Below are 21,898 nucleotides of genomic sequence, written 5' to 3'. Positions count from 1 at the left end.
TGTTAAAAAAAATTTTTTTAAATGTTGTGCACTAGAGTGTTACTAAATGTTCTGTTATTTAATGAGCAGGCAATCGTGTATCAGATACCCTACAGCTTGGGTCATAATATCTCTAAGTCAAGAGGCTTACTGTATAATGGCATTTCCTTTCTCTCTTTCTTGGACATTTATTTCTCATTAGTTCTCACTTTTCATTAGGGAATTTTTCCTACCATAGACACTGAGATCTACATGTTAATGAGGAAACAATAACAATTTGAGAATTCCAAGAGAAATGAGAACCTCTTTAGGCCAGTACCTGACTTATCAGAGTCTGGCGTTCTTGTAGCTGATAGTAAAGGTATCACTTCCAGTTAAGGTTGGTAATGCTCATCGCTGACTTCAGACTTAATCTTTAAAAAACACCAAATGTGACAAATGAACTTTGACAGAAATATATTTAGTGACTAGTTTGCTGACATCCACAGATAAGGCAGAGAAAACTGCCAGTTTTCAAAAAAAGCTAATTTGCATCTGGCTCTCTGTCCTCAGGAGCTGCCTGGTGGGGTTAGTTCTGCGCAGGGGAAGGAGTCCTACAGGGCGCGTCCTGCACCCGCGCCTGGGGGCCCGGCACCATCTATCTGGAGCCAACACAAGGGGCCAGAGGAGTCTGCGCCTAACTTGTTAAAATGCTCTGTTTGCAACCAGTGAGACAAATATTTACTTCCCTTAACCTTTACTTGTGTAAGATGATTTTACTCAAGGGGTGGGGAAAAAATCAGCTTTGCAGACATAGCTTTCTGTTAAATGCCCAGAGTTGAATTAAACACACACACACACACACACACACACACACACACACACACACACACAACCTCTGTATACTTATATTTCATCTGTTATTAGTTACAGGATTTGTTCTGCCTAAATTCCTTCCTTTCCTGGTTCACGAGTGTTTATGAAAGACCAGTAACAAGCCTGAATGTCTGCAAAATGGTTTCAAACACAGATCCAGCATTTGAAAGACAGGAGCTCACATGTAGCTCCAAACAGCATTAATTACTTTCTCAGAGTAATTAATGAAAATGACTGCACTTAAATATGTTCAAAGACTTGGAAAAGACTCATTCCAAGTTTGCTGCCACACACAAATCCAAAATGTGAACTCGTATTCAGTGTTTGAGGTCTGCAGCCTAGACTAGTTTAATCCCATTGTGGAAGAACGTCACGGCTACAGAGTGATTAAGGGCACAAAAGAGAAATATTTTAGAAAATGTAACTGAGTTGAAATTTCATGCATTTTTGCAGTTGCAAATAGTTGAGTCTTGAATGATGGCCTTTCCTGATCACGGCATTTCATGACCAATTTACATGTGATTAAACTGATCTGTCAGATAGTTTGCAGAATACATTTTTCTGGTTTAGTAACAGGAGCAATTCTTTCCTCTGCTCCTCTAAAACCAAGTTATTCCAAATGTAGTTGGTGGGCCAGCAGCATCAGCATTGAGGTTGTTAGAAATGCAGAATCTCAGGCTCCACCCCAGACCTTCTGAATGAGAAACTGCCTTCTAGATCAGCGGTCCCCAACCTTTCTGGCACCAGGGACCAGTTTCGTGCAAGACAGTTTTTCCATGGATGGGGAGGAGGGATGGTTTCGGGATAATTCAAGCGCATTACACTTATTGTGCACTTTATTTCTGTTATTATTACATTGTAATGTATAATGAAATAATTATACAAGTCACCATAATGCAGAATCAGTGGAGCCCAAATTCCGGATAGGGTTTTGATATGAGTCTGCAAGCAACTGATTTATTATGGTCTCTGTGCAGTCAAACCTCTCTGATAATCTGTATCTGCAGCCGCGCCCCAGCACTAGCATCACCACCTCAGCTCCACCTCAGATGGGCAGGCACTGGATTCTCGTAAGGAGCGCACAACCGAGATCCCTCGCATGCGCAGTTCATAGTGGGATTCCTGCTCCTGTGAGAATCTAATGCCACCGCTGATCTGACAGGAGGCGCGGAGCTCAGGCACCTAATGCGAGTGATGGGGAGTGGCTGTAAATACAGATGAAGCTTTGCTCACTGGCCTATCGCTCACCTCCTGCTGCGTGGCCTGGTTCCTAACAGGCAAGGGACCAGTAGCGGTCCGTGGCCCAGAGGTTGGGGACCCGTGCTCTAGATGATTTACATGCACACTATGGTTTGAAAAGCATTGATTTTAAAATACAGCTACACATCTTTCTTATAAAGGAGAGAGGGTTTTTTTTTTTTAATTTTCAGAACTAATTATTAAAGTTAAGTCAAAAATGTTTTTTAATTCTAAATTTTAAACTTTTAAATATTTAAATCAACTCAATATAATGAGTATAGCAGATTTTTAGCATGACTTTAATTTTTTTTCTAGAAATTCTCCCATACAGTCATAGGTTTGTTATAATGGTCCCAAACAATGTGTAATAAACAAATTATGTTACAGAATAAGAGAATAGTTCTTGATGACAAATCTACAGCAACAGCTAGTTTTGTCTGATACAATATTTTTAAATGTGCCGAGTTTTTTTGCCCTCATTTATCAAATACTTTGTGCCTTGTATGTGGTATTTTCAGAATTTATAAAAAACAGAATTATACTGTAAATCGTCTGGCAAAATTCTAAAAAGCCTTGTTCAGAACAAGAATAACCTCTACTGGATTGTGACTGTCTTTCTAGAAGTCCAAAACCAAGTAGAGGTTTGCTCAGTTTTTGCTAAGTAAGAGTAATCGCTCTGTTTACTCTGACATAATCTGCCTTCACTTTCTGAAATAAACTGAAACTCCTAATGAATAATATGCTTCTTTCCTGAAGAACACATTATCTAAATAATAATTTAGAGCTATGATATAACATTTTACTGCTAAAAAATGAAGTCAGATTTATTTGGTTCACTTACATAAGCCAATTACATATTTTCTACTTGTTTAAATATTGTAACGCATCATCTTCAGTCCTTTAGAAATAAACTCATTTCAGGGAAAAAAACCTAACGGGTAAATAGTGGTATGAGGGTAAAGGAACTAATGCTGATTAAATTGCTTCAACTCCTGGTAAAACTACAAAATAATTGCACATTAAAATAGAATGAGCATCTCTGATAAGAGTTATTTCATCTGCAAACTGTCCATAAAAATCACATCTTTTCATTTTAAAGATACTTAAATGAAAGTCAATTAAAGGCAAACTACCTTGTGCAATTAAAAGTGTTCAGCAGTTATGCAAAGTTAACCAGCAGTGGTATAAAATGCATAAAAGTCTGTCCCTCTTTTTGACTTCGTGATATGTTCTTGATGACAAGATGGAGAAAATTCAAAAGGAGAAAAGTGTAACCATGAGAAAGTGTGTGTGTGTGTGTGTGTGTGTGTGTGTGTGTATGATATTCTTCCAAAAAAGCAGAGTTTTGATTATAGTTCTCCCTACTCGAAAACCTTCAAGTGCTCACTGTTTCTTTTGAATAAGTTCTAAACTTTTCAATATGGCTACAAAGTCTTCCATGATCTTGTCCCAAACTATCTTACCAGTTAGCTCCTACTATTCACCATCCTCTCTTCTCTTTGCTCCAACCAAACCAAACCACTTGCTGTTTCCCTAATATAACCTAAGTTTTTCCTTTCCACACTTTTGTTCACACTGTTTCTGTTGACTGGAATATTCTCTCTCCAACATCACTTCACCCTACCCCAGCCCCTACCATACCCCCAAAGTGACTGGGAAAATCCTACTCTCTCAGTTAAGACGCTTATAGCTTCCTGTAACAGAATACTCCACTAACTACTTGAAACAATATAGACATTTATTATCTTACATAGCAAGAAGTTCTGAGATGGAAAAAGCCATGTGCTTTCTTTCATTCTATTTTGCTATCTTTAGCATGTTGGCCATTGTCTTGAGGCTTGTTTCCTTATAGTCACAAGATAGTTGCCACTGCTCCAGGCATCCCTTCCTACGTCAACAGAGAGGAAGAGAGGAGTTCCTCTCATATACCTTTTTTAAGGGAAGGAAAAGTTTTTCCAGCATGCACTTAGCAAACCTCTGCTAAGGTGCTAATTAAAAGAAATCATCCATGCTCATTCTCTAGCTTCAAAGAAGGCAAAAAATATAAGCATCTGGTACTTTCAGCCTCTAAAATGGGAGATGGGCTGTACTATTCAGGAGGAGGATGGAACAAATGGGAATGGCAACCAACAGTTGCCTCTAGTCCTCCAAAGCCCAGATCTAATGACATTGATTCCATGAAGCCCTCTCTGAGTCATCCAATAAAAGCTACCTCTCCTTTGGTTTTGCACAACACTGTAGCTTTTATATTCACATTTTTCTTTGTATTCAAGTTATCTGTATGCTTACCTCATTTCCACTATGAGAATGCATCAGTCCTATCTTGTTCATCTTTTACTCCCATATCCTCTGGCATAGTCCTTGACCCTTAGAAAGTGTTGAATAAATATTTCCTGAACTGAAAAACTCACTAATTTGAACCACAGTTAGATGATTCACTTTAGGTACAGGGGAAAAAAGAAACATCATACCCGCCTTAAAAAAAAAAAAAAAAAGAGCTTTCACCATATTAGCAATTAATACAAATGCCACTTTTAAATAAGCAAAGTACAGGGGTAACAGAAACAAAATTAAAAATGGAGAGAGGCTGACCTTATTCTCTCTACTGACAAAACAAAAACAAGCAAGAAAACATCCTGGCAAATGTGCTGCTTTTTCAAGACTGGTCTGCTACCTACTGGATGAAGGAAGGCTCCCAAATGTTCATCCTAAAGGGACCCCAGACTCAACCCAACTTAGGCCAAAAGGACCAGGGCTGCCTCCCAGGGACAGAGGAGCGATGAGCTAGAAGCATCCCGAGTTCCTGTCAATTTCAGGGAGCAGGGCTGCCGTATTACCTCTGGACTTCAAATTTACAAACTCGTAAGAGAGAGAAGTAAATTTACTTCTACTGCATTTTCTGCCATTCACAACTAAACCTAATCCAAATTAATGCACTTGGTGTACCCTGGAGACTGTGGTACTGCCAGAGCCTTTGGGGCTGGTGAGGGCCTCCAGGAAGCCACTGCCAGTAGGAAAGTCCTGAGTTAAGCCTCAACCCAGCTTAGAACTCAACTCAATTTGAAGATGGGCCCAAACTAATTCCATCCAATCAAGTACCGTCAACTCTCTGCACTCAGTTCTCTCGGCAAAATGTTGGCTGTATGTTGAGTTTCTCAAGCAAAACAAAGGACAGTAACAAATCATCAGATATCCTAAGCATCAACATTGCTAACTGTGTTTATTAAATGCCATTTTTTCCTGCCACAGAGTCACAGACTTGATTCAGGCCTCCCCAATGGAAAAGCAATTTACCTCCATCCAAGGGGTAGATGAGACACATGGAAAAAACTGACTTAATGATCCTTTGATTTTTATTTTTATGGCTATATCTTTTACTAAAGATCAGCCAACTAACACTGTGGCAACCCGCACAAGCAAAACAGTCAAGTGTAGGGGAAGAAAAGTCAATCTAAAAACGCACTTTGTGTTTTATTCTAAAGGTCAATTGAATTGAAAAAGTTGTTTCTTTGGACGGAGAGGTTATTTTGCTGATGTGACCAATAGAGTCAGTTAAAATAAGAAGCTGGTTTGTACACGAAGATGCAGGTGGCGTGAAAAATATCCTTATCGTAGCACACGTCGGGGAAGGTTTACGTAGACAGCAGAGGAATCCCTGAAGCTGGGCCTTGCTTAGAACAGTGGGATTAACACCCTGGCAAATACACAAGGGCAGGATCACTTGTTCTCAGCTTCTCCACCCAGAGGGCAACTGTCCAGCCAAGATTAAGCTGAAAAGACATGATAAATTATTCTAAACTCAAACAGGGAGAATGTCACAATCAATCTGATTCAAATGATAAACACAGACCTCAGATCAGATAATTAAAGTCAAAACATTCAAGAGAAGGCTTTTGAACTGTCTGATTTCTCTACATGGGTCTTATTACACCGATATTCAAAACTGAGTTTCACTTTGTGGAAAACACTTTCCCCAAATGGATGCAGCCAATCTCATAAAACTGATCATTTAAAGCCACACAGGAAATCTATGAACCCATCTAGATATTGAAAGTGAAATAGTGATACTATTTGTCTTAAAGTGCTGTTTTTTTAAGCTATTGTGATTTTTTTTTTCCATTTCAGGTTTGCAAATGGAATTCTCACATTGCTCTCTTCCATACACAATATCTTATTCAGGGCCTTATATTTACCATTTCCTCACATACATTAAATACTACTGAAATGCAATGATTTTGTGTTTATACTTTAATGTCAAAAAATGAAAACATAAGGACTTTGAAATTAAATTATTTTGGTGACTTCTCCATAATCCCATATACCCTACTTGTTAAAGAGAAATCTGTTACGTATAATTTCTCCAAGAATGTGCAGCGTTGTGGTTATCCTGGTACATGTGAGAAGCAGTATAGCACAGTGGTTAAGAAGTGGACTCTGGAGCCAGATTCAAATTCTAGGATCCTGGCTTCAAATCCTAACTCTACCATTTACTAGCTATGTGAACAATGGGCAGGTTATTTAATTTACGGTGTGCCTTGGCTTCCTCATTTATGAAATAGTCCCTACTACACTTTCCCATTAAGAGAACAAAATAATTTAATGTTAATACAGCACTTGGAATAGTGCCAGAACACTTCCTTAAGTAATACAAAATGTCTCTGCAGTTTACAGTAAAAAGCTAATTTAAAACTTCCTACCTAGGGGCTTCCCTGGTAGCACAGTGGTTAAGAATCCACCCGCCAATGCAGGGATCACGGGTTCGATCCCTGGGCCGGGAAGATCCCACATGCCAGGGAGCAAGTAAGCCTGTGTGCCACAGCTACTGAGCCTGTGCTCTAGAGCTCATAAGCCACAACTAATGAGCCCACGTGCTGCAACTACTGAAGCCCATGTGCCTGGAGCCTGCGCTCCACTATAAGAGAAGACACCACAATGAGAAGCCAGTGCACTGTAACAAAGAGTGGCCCCCACTCACTGCAACTAGAGAAAGCCTGCACGCAGTAACGAAGACCCAACACAGCCAATAAATAAAAATTAAAAACAAAAAACAACAAAAAACTCCCTACCTATATGTAACCAACTTATTCTAAGGACTGTTAGAACATAATACCACTCAACATTTAACTTGATTAGCCAGTATTAAATTATTAAGGTTACAGATTTCTTCAAGCAATCCCTCTGGTGAATTCATTTCTCATTAGCACACAAATCAAAGGATAGAAAAGAAGAAAGGATAGAGTATGAGGTGCCCCGACTTAGAGACAGCCAGTCTCCTCCATTCATTCTTTCAAAGGTCAAAACCAGCTGGCCCTATGAACTGACCCACTAAACAGAGGCACCATCTTTAGATTTGAGCAGGGAAACTTTTTCTTTTTGATTTGTGAGTTAAAAATCAATATAAAGTGCCACCTTACCTTAACTATTGAAACAGCTGTGTGTCTCCTGTCTCTCCCTCTATCACTGCCAGACAAGTCTTCCCAGAGCAAAAAGATAAGTCTGACTCCATTTTTGATGTTTGATCTCTGATATTTTCAAGCCCCACTCCTCCCTCTTCATTTGTTGCCTCACATCTGGGCAAACAAATAAGTGTGTCATGTATACAAAGGTTAAACCACTATGTTGTACACCTGAAACTAATATAATATTGCACATCAACTATACTTAAAAAAAAAATTTTAAGGGCCAAGGATGCCAAGGATACCCTATTGAATAACTGCAAAATGGACCAAAAAGACTATGTGATCTATTAAGTGCAGAGATTCATCAACATGCCAAAGAGTTATGTCAAAACTGACTTAAGCCCAATATCTCTAAACCCAGTAATGCAGCAGTCACCATGGAGAGGTCCCGAACCCTGACAGTACTGAGTTGGGACTCTTTATAGGAGGAAACTTATGAATATGAGCAGAGTAAGGTAGAACTCTCCAAAGTATATCTAGTAACCACCAAGTAAAGGTGTGGGGGACTTTGATATAGGGGGAGGAATCAGAAATGAAACAGAGTTCAGCAATTTGACCCAATTATAATTCCAAAATATACTAAAATAATTTATACAACAGAGACCCGATTGGCTTTTGTGCCTCTACAACACTGGTTTTAAATTAATTCTAATGTCAGTTAAGATGCACCCATTGGCCTTAAAAGCCTTAATACTGGTGCCCAAGTTACAATTAGCTGGGGATCCCAATACATTTAAACAAAGTATTTCCCTAGGAATAAACCTACCTAAGGAGGCAAAAGACCTGTACTCTGAAAATTATAAGATGCTAATGAAAGAAACTAATGATGACACAAACAGATGGAAAGACATACTGTGTTCTTGGATTAGAAGAATCAATATTGTAAAATGACCATACTACCTAAAGCAGTCTACAGATTCAGTGCAATCACTATCAGATTATCAGTGGAACTTTTCACAGAACTGGAACAAAAATTTTTTTTAATTTGTATGAAAACACAGAACTCCCTGCAGAGGCAAAACAATCTTCAGAAAGAAGAACGGAGATGGAAGAATCACACTCCCTGACTGCAGGCAATACTACAAAACTACAGTCATCAAAACAGTATGATACTGGCACAAAAATAGACACCTAGATCAATGGAACAGGATAGAAAGCCTGAAAATGAACCCATTCATTTATGGTCAATTAATCTATGACAAAGGAAGCAAGAATATACAACAGATAAAAGATAGTCTCTTCAATAAGTAGTGCTGGGAAAACTGGACAGCTACATGTAAGAGAATGAAATTAGAACATTCTCTAACACCACATACAAAAATAAACTCAAAATGGATTAAAGACCTAAATGTAAGACCTAAATGTAAGTTCTATAAAACTTCTAGAGAAAAAAAGCAGGCAGGACACTCTTAGACATAAATTACAGCAACATATTTTTGGATCCACTTGTAGAGTAATGGAAACAAAAATAAAAATAAACAAATGGAACCTAATTAAACTTAAAAGCTTTCAAAGGAAGCAATAAACAAAAGGAAAAGACAATGCACAGAATGGGGGGAAATATTTGCAAACTATGTGAGCAACAAGGGATTAATTTCCAGAATATACAAACAGCTCATACAGCTCAATATCAAAACAACAAACAACCCAAATGAAAAATGGGCAGAAGACCGAACATATATTTCTCCAAAGAAGACATACAGATGACCAATAGGCACATGAAAAGATGCTCAACATCTCTAATCATTAGAGAAATGCAAATCAAAACCAAAATGAGGTATCACCTCACATCAGTTAGAATGGCCATCATCAAAAAGTCTACAAATAATAAAGGCTGGAGAGGGTGTGGAGAAAAGGGAACCCTCCTGCACTGTTGGTGGGAATGTAAAATGGTGTAGCCACTATGGAGAACAGTATGGAGGTTCCTTAAAAAACTAAAAATAGAGCTACTATATAATCCCACTCCTAGGGGATATGCAGTCATCTTAGTGATGGAAAATGCTTGATCAAAAATTGGTCCAATGTGCATGTTTTTACAGAATCTTGAAGCATTATCAATTATCTGTCCATTTAGTCTGACCAAGGCAACAACTCCTTATCCAAGGTCACCTCTTTTGGGCTAAAAAATTGTGAGAATTGATTGTCCTGTAGATACCCAAGATAAAAATCAAGGTCCACATAAAGTTTGCCCTTACTAAAGCCAAAATGAAAGGCCTCCTGAAGACACTTCTTATCCCTTTCAGAGTTCCAGATATTATTGATGGTGACCAAGGCATGCATTTTTCTTCTCAAAACACACACCACAGAGTCTAGAACAAGACATTCAATGGAACTTTCACCTCCCTAATGACCACGTGCTGTAAGCCTAAGAGAGCCATAACAGCTTACTTAAAGAAGTTTAATATCAATGAAATGAGACATAGCACATCATCAATCAAATATCAGTGGTGAATTATAATTGAATCTGACTTCATCTGTGATGTCTGAGTACTGACAGCTTTCAAGCCCATCCCCCCCCCCTTTTTGCACCACATTCGGACAAGCCCAGAAGAAGGCCCATGAGCTTCACCCCTTGGCACCTGCTGGGTAGTTAAAACAACAAAAACCCCAACTCTCACTCTAGTCCCACCCCCTAATCACAATGAAAAACAAAGCCAAGCCCTGCCCTCCCAGAAAATCCCATATGGGAATAATCAACCTTTTCATACCCTCTTGATGCATGTGTGGTGTCATTAGGCTTGATATCCAGACTTATTTGGGGAGGGGGTGTGGACCTCACCCACTAGGTGACAATCACATCTATGCATATCACCCCCTGTTCACAGACCTTTGATAGTTCCCCCACTGTCCACTGAATTAAATAGAAACTGTTGATCACAGCTACAGTTCTTTCTAGTCTCAGTCTCCACTGTTCTCCTTGATAAACAGCATGCTTCAGATGCTGTTGTTCCCAGAACACACTTGGTCTTTAATTGCCTCCATTCTCTTTGCTTGTGCCCTGTTCTGCATTTTCTCTTCTACCACTGTCTCTATCGGCCCTGCCTCAAGACCATCTTAAAAGCCAACGCCTCCATGAACCCTTTCCTGAATCTTCCAATCAGACAAACTCTCTCCCTGCTTTGAACCCTGTATCACACAGTTTAAATCTCTGGCAGTGTTTTATCACGTTCTACCCTATAACAAAGTCATTCACATCTTGTCGCTCCCAAAGGGAGTTGCCAGCACAGGTCCTGGAAACAGACAAAAACAAAAACAAAAATCCCACATCTGATCACTGTTACCTAGTTGTTCTTGGGCAAGTCACCTAGCATCTCTAAGTCTCAATTTTATCTTCCAATGAGAATAAGATCTTACACGTGAAGGGTTTTGCCTAGTATCTGATTCATACTAAGAACTCAATAAAATGTTAGCTGTTATCATTATTTATCCTCTCTACTGGATCAGAAGCAATTTTATGTCAGAAACTCATTTTTTAATCCAGTGCAACAAGTGTCTGGTATAAAGAAAGCATTGAATAAATATCTATTGAGTGAACTGAATAAATGGTTCATAGGACTTCACTGAAATTTTAAAGCAAATTAACAGTAAGATTAGCACAATTAAATCACATGTATGAACCTAAATTAATTCTAAGAACACACAAATCATCTAAAAAGCGAGCAGAATTCAGGAAAACATACGTTTGTCTTTAAAACTGCTTGCTAACTTGTAACTAGTTTCCCAGATGTTCTTCCACACCCCATACCACCTCTCCCAATCCTGCAACACACACAGACACACACACACACACACACACACACACACACACACACACTCTCTTTCTCTCTTATAACTGGGCTATGGACTTAGCTAGCCTCTAATTTTGGTATTTTAACAGAGTGGAGATTTGTGGATCAAAAACAGTGACAAGTTAATTACCAACTTAAAGTTTCTTTCTGTTCAAAATCCTATCCACACACTATTCAGTATTCTGTAAGAAATCTGACGTGAGACTCTTAAAACTTATAGTGAACAATGCTGTTCTACATTTAATATTCTTAAATAGACATCAAAAATATTTTTAGTTTAGAAGAAAAAGATTACCTTCTGCTGCAGTAATTCTCATTCAGGTATCTAAGGGAAAAATGTAGAAACACAGGCAGATACAACAATGCTTATTAGAACATTAGCAAGAAACATCCTATAAGTGTAAAATATGTGACTGTCTGCAATACTTTAAACTTTTAAACTATTAAAATAATTTTTAATGATAGTGAGGGATGGTCACAACGTTGTAAGAGAAAAGGCCAGGTACAATGTGATACCAACAGAAAGCAGTTTATCTCAACATTTAGGCGCTTTTTCCTTAGTGATAGGATTATTTGTGGTGTTTGTCCCCCCTGTATTTTTAAAAATTCTACAAGAATCATGAGTTAATTTAAAAATATGTCCTTTAAATGTTTAATAGCCATGTGTTTGCCATGATCTATAAGAATAACTACAGCATGTGTCTAATTGAAAGATTAAAGTCCTCCTTGAAGACATTTAACTAGCTGTATTGTCAAACTCAGAGAATCTGCATCACACACAAAAAGGTACATTTGTAAATCGACTGATCTGATGTTTCAGTCAGTCCAATTCTCCTGTGTCCAGCTGTCACCTTGAAATGTTATGTATCATGATTTTCTTTAGGGGAAGAAAACACAAAATTGTACAAATAGGACTGCAGCAGGGGAAAAGAGAGGCCAGGAGAACTGTCAACTTCCACTTTAAAAAAGCCTATCTTGGTAATATCCTCAGGTTCTTGAAAACATATTCTCAAATATTTACTTTTCACACACACACAAAAATATTAGAGTTGGTTATATTTTAAGCTTTAGCTTCCTTATGAGCAAACGTATCCTTACATCCACCGAGTTCAAATGGGAACCACCAGTCCAATCCTGTTATCAGGAAATGTTAGCTTATACTGCATTTCTGTTTTTATAAACACCTACATACAGGTTTGTGACATAGTAAACCTGATCCTGAATCTTACACCACATTTTCATTTTCAATAGCCAAGCAAACCTAATGAATTTCCCACGTGACACATGAAAAGGCACCAACGATAGATTTTTCTCAGAATTCGCCTAAGATGTGAAACCTTTTGAGACCTGTGGCATGCGTGCTACAGGACACAGGGACTGTCATGAGCTCGCTCCTGTATATGTAAAGACAGTGAACTGGCACAGCAGCAGCAGGGCTGCCTGGGTTTGGCCTGTCCGTGCACAGGTTTTCTGGGGTGATGATGAATTTGCATCGATCTGTATTCTGTTTGGTCTTGGTCCTCAGAGGATGGGTGGTAGCCTGCACCTGGAGCGGGTGCGTGCCGGGAGAGCATAGCAGAGTATGCAAAGCTGACTGTCTCACCTGGTGACTGACTGACTTCATGGCTGTGAACTTGGTCTTGTTTGTTTGGTGTTCTCACCAGCTGAGCTAACTCATCTTTTAAGATAGAATTACACAGGCTAGCACAGCTTTCCAGAGTTTTCTTTTTCTCTCCCAAAGAAGTATCACCGTTAAGTTTCCAAAGTTTTTCCTATCATACTGTGGACTCAGAGGAGCTTTATAATAATAAGATTGCTATGACAAAATTATTTCAAACATATTTAAGTATATTCAGAAGTCTAAAACTAATTTTTTGAATGCACTGAAAGTGAAATTTAAACAAATATAGTGAATCTTTGAGTGCAAACCAAAAACAATAAAACAAATTCACATCAATTGCCTTTTTAAAATTAGACATGAGAATTTCAAAGGTCTCAAGGTAGGGTAATTAGCAATACCACCATGTGGCAAAAAAAGAACTAGAATGGGAGTCTGGAACCCTGAGATCTAGTCCTGGTTGTTGCTATATAACAATGATATGTCACAATTATCAGGTTTTCATTCGTAGAATGGGAAACTGGGCTTGACACATTTAAGACCCCATCCAATTTTGAAATACTAAGGATTCTTATTCTTGTCAAAAATACATAAATCATACAGTAAATATTTTTTTAAATCTAGATTGTTTTTTCTAACTCATGACAAAGAGCTGCTAAAATGTTTTAAGATAAAACACAACATAAAATCAGTCTTCATTTTTAATCAAATATTTCTAGGGATGGAAAAATACCTGTACAAAACATCCTCACGGAGCTGTTTTCTCCTCCTAAAAGACTGGATCACCTGGACAATACAAAATATATTTTCTTTAATTATTTCTAGCACAGTGCTGCAGTATTACTGAAAGATTTTAGAAAGACATCATCGAGGTTTTTTTCATATATGATCTACAAATATAATTTCCTCCTTCCGTCTCCTTTACTGTGAAAACTCCATGCACAAGTGTAAGAGTGAAACTTGAATCTCATCTGAAAAATGTCTTTCTTCACTGTAGGGTGTTGCTCTCTGAAGGCTGGATGACTGAATGGATTTTGGAGCAGGAAGAAAGCACGGGACAAATTGGCTTTAACTTGCAAACCAGTAGAAATGATAGAGAAGGTGCCCAAACTAGAGCTGCCAAGCCTCTGATGTCCTCAAGAAGGTAAGCCTCGTATTTGGAATATTAGTGCAAAAGGGACAGAGTCAAACAGAATCCCTAAGGAAACAATCACAGTTCATTTAGGACCTTCTTTTCTCCCACCCATATTAATTAAAAAGACAGAAAACAAAGGTGTAACTTATTTCTGGTTAAATACTGAGGTTAGCATAATCCACATTTGCTGCCAATCAAGGTATTTTAAAAGGATTTACCATTTATTTCAACCAATCCTTTCCCCACCTCTGGGAAAAAAAAAAAAAAGAAAATCTTGTCAATTATCAATAGTATCAATTTAAGTAGCTCTTCTTTCTATCGAATGTGCTTCAAAGACTCCTTATTTTATAAGAAAAATCTATCTGTTATAAGGTATACATGTGCCTCATGGGTCACCACTAAATCACATGGGGCAGCAAAACTGGTGATACATTTATTCATGCTGCAAACTGAACTGTAACACTGAAGAGGGGTGGGGCAGTTACAGTTCAGGGTCAAATAGCTGTATTAGCCTAAATTTCTGCCACTTTAAATTGAAATTTATTGGACATTTTAATAGCTTTTACAATTGAGGGATTTATCGAGTGCTTAAATTTTTAAGTATTTTTCTAACTTTCTTCAAATGAAACTTGTAAAGGATAAATGAAGGGTGTTTGCTGCTGAAACCCTTGCTAGGCTGAGTAATGAGATGTATCACCAATCAAAGTAAATTTTAAAAAATGGGTTACTTGTAGGTTTCTAGGATCAATAATGCATACTGGTACTAAGGAACAGTGTTTAAAACACATGCACTTAAAGTGATGATATTTTCATTTTCCTTTTGCCTATAATCCTTATTGAATTTATATAGCACCTATCTGCCAAGAAATTCAGAATGCCTCATAAGCTTACAGACTTAGAGTATTATGACTACACAATAGCAATTGTTTTCAAACAGTAATTTTTTTTTTTACCTTAAGAATGTCTATTGCCATGTATTGGGGAATAGCAAGCAGTAATATGATAGTAAATTGGGAAGTTTATACAAAGGAAGAAGCAAGGGGATGAAAAAGAAGCAAGAAGTCATAAGCTTCAAAAAAGCCATCACCTAATGGGCAAAAGCTCGACTTCACTGTGTCACAGATTCTGCTTCAGTGGCTGATGATAAGAAAAGCTAGACTGACAAATCTACTGCTTTCCTGGATCTTAGATAAAGCTCAGTTTTTAAACTGTTAGATTATCACATGATGAAGGAGAAATAATTCTTCTGAACAGAGACTCTATAAATATTACAATTTGTTGTTTTCTATGATATCAGCAGACTTACCCATGGAAGTCCATTGGCAGTTTATTCCTAAGATGGTGTGCTTTTATTTATTAGATGTTTTCGCTATTTTTTGGCATCATCCTTAGGAAATAATGGCAGCTGGCCACCCTATGAATTCCTGGTGAACACTTAAAATGTTTAATGGGATATTAAGTACCATATATTTAACCTTTTCTTAGGTAATTATAGGATCTGAAGTATAACCCCAAAATAATGAATACAATTTCATAAAATGAGCCTTAGGAAACAATATAGTTAAAACATCATATTCTGTCTGTCTAATCTAATCTAAACATGGAACAGATTCAGATATTTTTAGCTCTATTTTGAAAACTTCTGAATTTAACTCAAAGATGGAAAAGGTTCTATTTTTCTATTCTAAGAAAGATTTCTAGAACTACAGTACTATCTAATCCTATTTCATTTATAAAAGTATGAAAACTAAATTTTATTTCAAATATAAAACAGTCCAGAACACGATCATTTTAAAGGGAAAGAAGGGCCCTAAGACTTACTGACACAAGTTTACCTGCACTTGAAGCAATAATGGCTAAATTAAATTCAAGTCACTTTATATAAGAGTTTATAGAGATTAATGGAATTTACTTTTAAGCTTACTTGGCAAATAATACACTCTGAGAAAAAGAAAATCTTATCTATTATTGACAATATCACTTGATTAACTGATTGCTTTTATTTACACCTAAATGTGATTTATTCTTCATAATTGGTGTATATACTAACATAGAGTTTAGCTAAAGTCAAAATGTCCCCAAATTCTTAAATACTGAACTGAACATAAGAAATTATGATTAGTTGAGACACTTATTTATAAACATAGACAGTTCTCTTTGGTTATTTCCTCAAATTCATATCCTACCATGACAATTTTTTAAACACCTTAGCAGAGTCTCTGATAATCAAAGTATCAACCCTATATGTTCCATTTTAAGCATTTTAAAAAATATATTCTCAAGAAAATCTAAGTTCCAATTTACGTTATGATCTTAGAAATTTTTAATTTTACATTTTTAAATCTTTTATTTTAGAACATTCTGTCTTACGACACTTCACTTTCATACATTTATTTTCAGTATATTTGTTTCATACTCAGCTCTAAAAATCCACAGAACAATTTCAAATCGAGTATTATTACGTAAATAATTTTGTTATCTTAACAACTTAGTTTAGAAAAAGCCCCCCAAAACTGTGAACTGTTTATCATACAGAACTCTTCCCTCCTACCAACTTTATAATGGTTTTACAAAATTGTTTAATGAATAGCATTAACTGTCACATGAATATTCAGATTCTCTGTGTAAATCCTGAAAGGATCCACCATCTCAAAACTATCTCCAAAGTCTAAGACATTGTTCCCGTATCATTGTCAACTATAATAACCAATACCTTAATTATCATCAGGACGAAGACCATTCAGTATCATTGCCCCTAATCCTTTGTTCAAATAGCAAACTTGAACACAACTGTAATTCTTTTAAGAATCTTTATTGATTTTTTTTAACAATTTAGTTTGTTAGATGTCAATGCAGTTTATAAAAAAACTTCAGCACAGTTTCATATAAACTGCAATCAAAAAAGTAACTTGTCAAAGAAGTTATCTGAAGTTGCAAGTTATTTTTTGTAATATGCAGAACAGTAAAATGTAAGCATGCTCTCGGATGCAGGGACTCCTGTTTACTGCGGAGTTACTTTGAAGAGCTTGCTAAGGTCTGCAGGCAGTTTATGGAATGCAATCATTCTCTCCACAGTTTTGGTACATGAGGATAAAACTGATATTTATGAAATAAGTCTTTTTCTCAAAAAAGTTGAGGCAGCTTTTGTTGAATGCTGTGGGAATACACTTGCTACACCTTGAACTGTACTAAGAGAAACAGACAGCCAGGAGGCCATGTTCATGCTGCAATTTAAAAACATCCCTCCACACGTGTTGAATTCCCAGAAAAGGAAGAGGATAAAACACTATGCACAGTTGTTCATCGTCTTACAGTAACAGAGAACACACCAAGAAACTTTACATAAGAAGGGAGCAAATTCCCTTCACTGCTTTCAGTCAAGGTCAGTGGCGGTTACAGTGGAGGGTGGAGGTGGAGCAAGCCTAGGACGGGATAAAGCTTAAGTCTACATCTCATGCATAGTTGTCCTTGTCCTGTCCTCGCGCGGTTCTCAGACATCTGAATTAGAACTGAGGTTTGTTAACCTGGGGTCCGCATTGATTTCATATCTGTAATGATACCCTTCCATGTGATCCCTGCAGGCATCTCTGATGTTATGCATCCACTTTTTTATCCCTTTGCGGTTCAGATACAAAACCAGCAGGAAAATGGCACCTATCAGGGCTAAAACAATGCCCAGGAAGACATAAGACGTCTGCAGGGATGGAGGGAGGATAGGGTCACAGTCCAGGTCGGAGCTGTTGAGTTCCAAGAGGACCCGATTCCTCATTTTTTCCGGAAATGCACAGGTGAGCCTGGCTTTACCCTGCACTACCTCTGTCTCCTTGAGCCAGGCCACCATGTCCGCCATGTGGCAGTCACAGACCCAGGGATTGTCATCCAGGAAGACCCTGACGTGGGGCAGGCTTTGCAACTCTGCCAGGGTGCCGTTGTGCAGGACCTTGAGGGCATTGTCCTCCAGGTGGAGGCTTTCGAGGTGTGTCAGGTTGCGGAAGGACACGTAGGTGAGGCTCACGAGCGAGTTGTTGCGCAGGTCCAGGTGCCTGAGGCCGGGCAGCTGGGCCAGGACGTCGCGGGGCAGGTAGAGGAGGTGGTTGCTGGCCAGCTCCAGGCGGCGCAGCCCGCGCAGCTCGTGGCCCGCTCGCAGGGCCGCCGCCACAACAGCCTCAGAGCTCCAGTTCTGCTGCCCGGCCTCCGGGGGTATCATGCGGTTCACCATCAGTTCCACCAAGGGGCTGGGGGCCGCGTCGCTGGCGTTGCTGCCCGAGAAAGCGAAGGGGCTGAGTTCGACCAGTGGGTTGTGGCTGAGGTCGAGCTGGCGCAGGCTGGGCAGATGCTCGAAGGCGCCGGCGCGCACCTTCCCCAGGCGGCTGCCGCTGAGGTTGAGCGCGGCCAGCTCGGCCAGCGGCGGCCGGCGGGCGAAGGCGCCGGCGGGGAGCACGGCCAGCTGATTGCCGGTGAGGAAGAGGGTGCGCACATAGGGGGGCAGGTCCGCGGGCACCTCGGTCAGGTCGCGGTTCACGCACTTGACGGTGCGCGCCGCCTCGGAGCACTCGCACGGCGGGGGGCATCGGCCCGGCAGCGGGGGCAGGGCGGACGCCGCGGAGGCCGGGAACGACGCCGAGGAGGTGGAGGAGGACGCCGAGGAAGGGAGGGAGGACGAGGAGACCCAGCCCAGCAGGACCAGCGCCAGCCGCGCCAGCCGCAGCCGCCCGTCCCCGGCGGCGGGGCCCCGGGAGCACCCCCCAGGCATCGCGGCTCGGGTCTCCCCGGAGCTGGGCTGGGACGCCGCCCGCTCCGAAGGTTCGGGAGGCTGGGCCCGGAGGGCGCGGGCCGGCCGGAAGCGTCTGGAGAAAACTTTCCTCTCGTGGGGACGGAGGAGGGCCGCAGCCGCCGCTGCCGGAACTTGGCTAACCCCCTCGCCACTGGGCGTCCCCCTCCCGGGGCCGAATCCCCCGCCCCTTCCCTCCAGAAAGTACGCACGGCGGGTCGGGACGCTTGGCTCCGCGCTCCTCCTCCCGCTCCTCTTCCAGCCGCCGCCCCCGGGTGGCACCTCCTCGCCTCTTTTGTTGGCGCTTCACGCAGGATCCAGGATCCGCTGCGCGACCTGGGATGAGCAGGAGAGAAGCGTGAGGAGTGGCGGCGCCCGCAGCTCCCCGAGTTGCAGGAACAGGCCTCTGCAAGCCAAGTCGTCCCCACTCGGTACCCAAGATCGCCCTCCAAAAGCCCGTCCGGGCCTCGCCTCCTCCAGCGCCACGCACATCCTTACCCGGGAGAGGGGCGCGCGACCAGAGACGCGGAGCGCAAAGTCTTCCTTCTGCCCCGGCCCCTACTATATATACCCTGCCAGCTCCCGCCCTCCTCCTTTCGCGATCAGACTCGTCCCCCGCGTCTAACTTCTCGCTTAATCCCCAGCGCCTCCCGACAAAACTTCACACTCTCGCAGCTCCTTCCCCCACCGCCTCCGCAGACGACCTGCCTTCCGGGGTCTCCGCCCCCGGCCGGACCTCTCCTCCAGGGCCAGGTTTGGAGGAGAGGGAAGTTTCAGGTTACAGGAGTCGTTTGATTTCTTTTAGTACCCTCTCGGATTAAGTGGAGGAGCGTAAGGCTGGCGCCCCCCCCACCGCAGCCCGGCTCCCCGCCAGCCCCTCGGATCTGAGGGCGTTCAAGTCATCTCCAAAAGGGAGGGGAGAGCCCGCGAACAAAGCGTTGGTGGGACCCCAGACCTGCGCTACTCTCCTGCCTGAGGATGGGGAGGGGCCCCAGAGCCGCCTCCCGGTTCTCGCCTTCTCCGCCTGCTCCCCACCGCTCACCTCCTCGCCCGCCACCTCCGGAGGCAACTTCCAGCCCCAGCAGAGTCGCGGGCGACTTCCCCGCTCTGCGCTGCGGGCACCGACTGTCCTCGCACCCCAGCCCCTGGCCCAACCTCCGCAGCTGGGAAAAACCAACCCGGGGGGCGGGGGAGGGCCAGGCCGACCGGCGGAGCTGCTCCGACCGCGCGGCCAGCCTCGGCCGCCCACGGTATTGGGATTGAAGACAGGAGACGAGGGGGGATCTGGGCTGCGCGCCTCCTCCTGGTGGAAACTGACGAGGACTGTGCGGGGAAAGGTGAGGGAATCCCTTTTTCTCCCCCTTCCCCGGCATCCTTTGGTGGTTCCTCATTTTGCATACTGGATTTTACCTTGGACTGGAACAAAACCGCTGGTAAATCTCGTGGAATTCGCCCAGATTCGGGCACTTAATGGCAGTAACCAGGTAGATTTAGGGGTGACAGCAGCGCGAAGCAGCAGCGCAAAGAAGTGAGCTGAAATTGCACAGTGGCGGCAGTAAAACACCCAGCAGCCTGAAAGGGAGTTTCAGAAAGTCTTCCCACCAAAGCGATACGTTAGACTGCCAACTTCGAATTTAGGTGTAATTAACGCTTCCCCACCTGTCCCGCCCCCACACTTCTCGGATAGTTACGGAATTTGTGAAGGGAGAGAGCCAACTTTAAGAAGAAGGGGAGAAAAAGATGGGTGGAGAAGAGATTCCCTGTTGATTCATTAGCTTTTCTCCTCCCCAAATTAAAACCAGAAGGAAGAAGACGGCAGCCAAAGCGTCTTAGAAACAAAAGGCAAATAGCAAGGACGTGAGTCACCAGGAAAGTGGACCCGTCCCCTCACCAGATGTGGCAGCGGTGTGTCGGCGCAAGTCACTTAAGCTGGGAGAGCTCAAAGGGTGGGGTTGAGAGGGAGGCCGCCCGGGGAGAGCAGAAGTTTGGTACCAAAGTCTAACGCCCCAGGAGGCGCCAGTTAGGCAGGGAACGGTGGGGCTGAAGTTGGGAAAGGAGTCTCAGGATGATTGAGTATAGGGGGGATATGTTACATAGGAGAGGTTTGGGGGCTTGAAGACTCGATCCTTGCTCTCTCAGTGACCCTATATCTCCTTTCTCCCGATCAAATGATTTCCCTGAAAGGATGAGAAGGTGCTGGTTATTTAAGGCTTGCTCATTTTAGAGAGAAAATGGTAATTAGAGAAAACAGTTGGGAAAATTAAGATCTAGTAATATAAAAAGGATCGAATTAGGAATGCCAAAGTTTGTGCCTGTGACATGTGCCTTTAGTGTGAAAAAAGGCCCGACTCTCAAGTTGATTCCTTATTACTTTTGTGGGAAGAGATAGTCTGCACAGACAACAGAAAAAATGGCCCAGACAAGACCTGGAGGGGTTGGAGACTGCAAGGATTTTGTGCAAAAAGCCAGTTTTGTCTATTTGTCTCTTCAGCACGTTTCTCTAAATCTTTTTCTTGTTTTTAAGTGTTTTGTAACATGAATGTGAAACACTTTGAAAAAGGAATCTGAAAAGCTGTAGTCATGTTCTGTATCCTGATGGTGGTGGTGGTGGTGGTGGTTATGTAAATCTATACATGTGTTAAAATTCATAGAACTTTCTACACCAAAAAGAGTCAGTTTTACTGTATGATTATTTTTTAAGCAAAATTAGTTCCTCATGGGAGAAAAAACCGTAGTAATGCTCTGGCATAATATTAATTCTGGTTCTGCTCTGTTACGGAGAGTGAGAAGCACTTTCAAATTTAAAAAGATATACTCTCATCAGATTGTCAAATCAGCTTGGCAGTATAGATACCATTAGTACTATTGTCTTGCTATTTGCATTATTATTCTGTTTTACAAATGAAAAATCTGGGGCTCTGGGCCAAGAATAACTAGCATTGACAGTGTCTTTTAGTTGCCAAGCCCTCTATTGATCACGTTACAGAAATTATCTCATTTGCTCTTCCCATCATTACTCAGGTGGGCCCTCTCCAGCCTTAAAGAGGAGAAAAT

At 41.4% G+C, this 21,898-nt stretch overlaps 1 protein-coding gene and 1 long non-coding RNA gene across 2 annotated transcripts in view; one reads left to right on the top strand and one right to left on the bottom strand.

Annotated features, from left to right (window-relative positions):
- The window catches only part of LOC130856059 (uncharacterized), a 39,503-nt gene extending 25,500 nt beyond the window's left edge, over positions 1–14,003 (top strand). The window contains exon 3 of the long non-coding RNA XR_009054420.1: positions 13,936–14,003. This is a non-coding gene — a long non-coding RNA (uncharacterized LOC130856059). The remainder of the gene's footprint in view (positions 1–13,935) is intronic.
- Positions 14,004–16,170: 2,167 nt separating this feature from the next.
- On the bottom strand, positions 16,171–19,501 carry TPBG (trophoblast glycoprotein). Its single transcript, XM_057740217.1, has 2 exons — positions 19,343–19,501; positions 16,171–19,180 (listed from the first exon to the last, which is right to left on the bottom strand). Exon 2 carries the CDS (start codon positions 18,824–18,826, stop codon positions 17,564–17,566), a length of 1,263 nt encoding a protein of 420 aa, XP_057596200.1. The 5' UTR covers positions 18,827–19,180; positions 19,343–19,501; the 3' UTR covers positions 16,171–17,563.
- Between the last annotated feature and the right edge of the window lie 2,397 nt (positions 19,502–21,898).

This window comes from Hippopotamus amphibius, chromosome 6, assembly GCF_030028045.1.
Source record: "Hippopotamus amphibius kiboko isolate mHipAmp2 chromosome 6, mHipAmp2.hap2, whole genome shotgun sequence".
Taxonomy (NCBI): Eukaryota; Metazoa; Chordata; class Mammalia; order Artiodactyla; family Hippopotamidae; genus Hippopotamus; species Hippopotamus amphibius.
The sequence above is the reverse complement of the archived record's forward strand: the minus strand, read 5'-3'. Positions and strand labels throughout refer to the sequence as shown.

Excerpts from the sequence above, each read along its gene's own strand:
- TPBG (XM_057740217.1), bottom strand. The coding sequence starts at position 18,826 with ATGCCTGGGGGGTGCTCCCGGGGCCCCGCCGCCGGGGACGGGCGGCTG.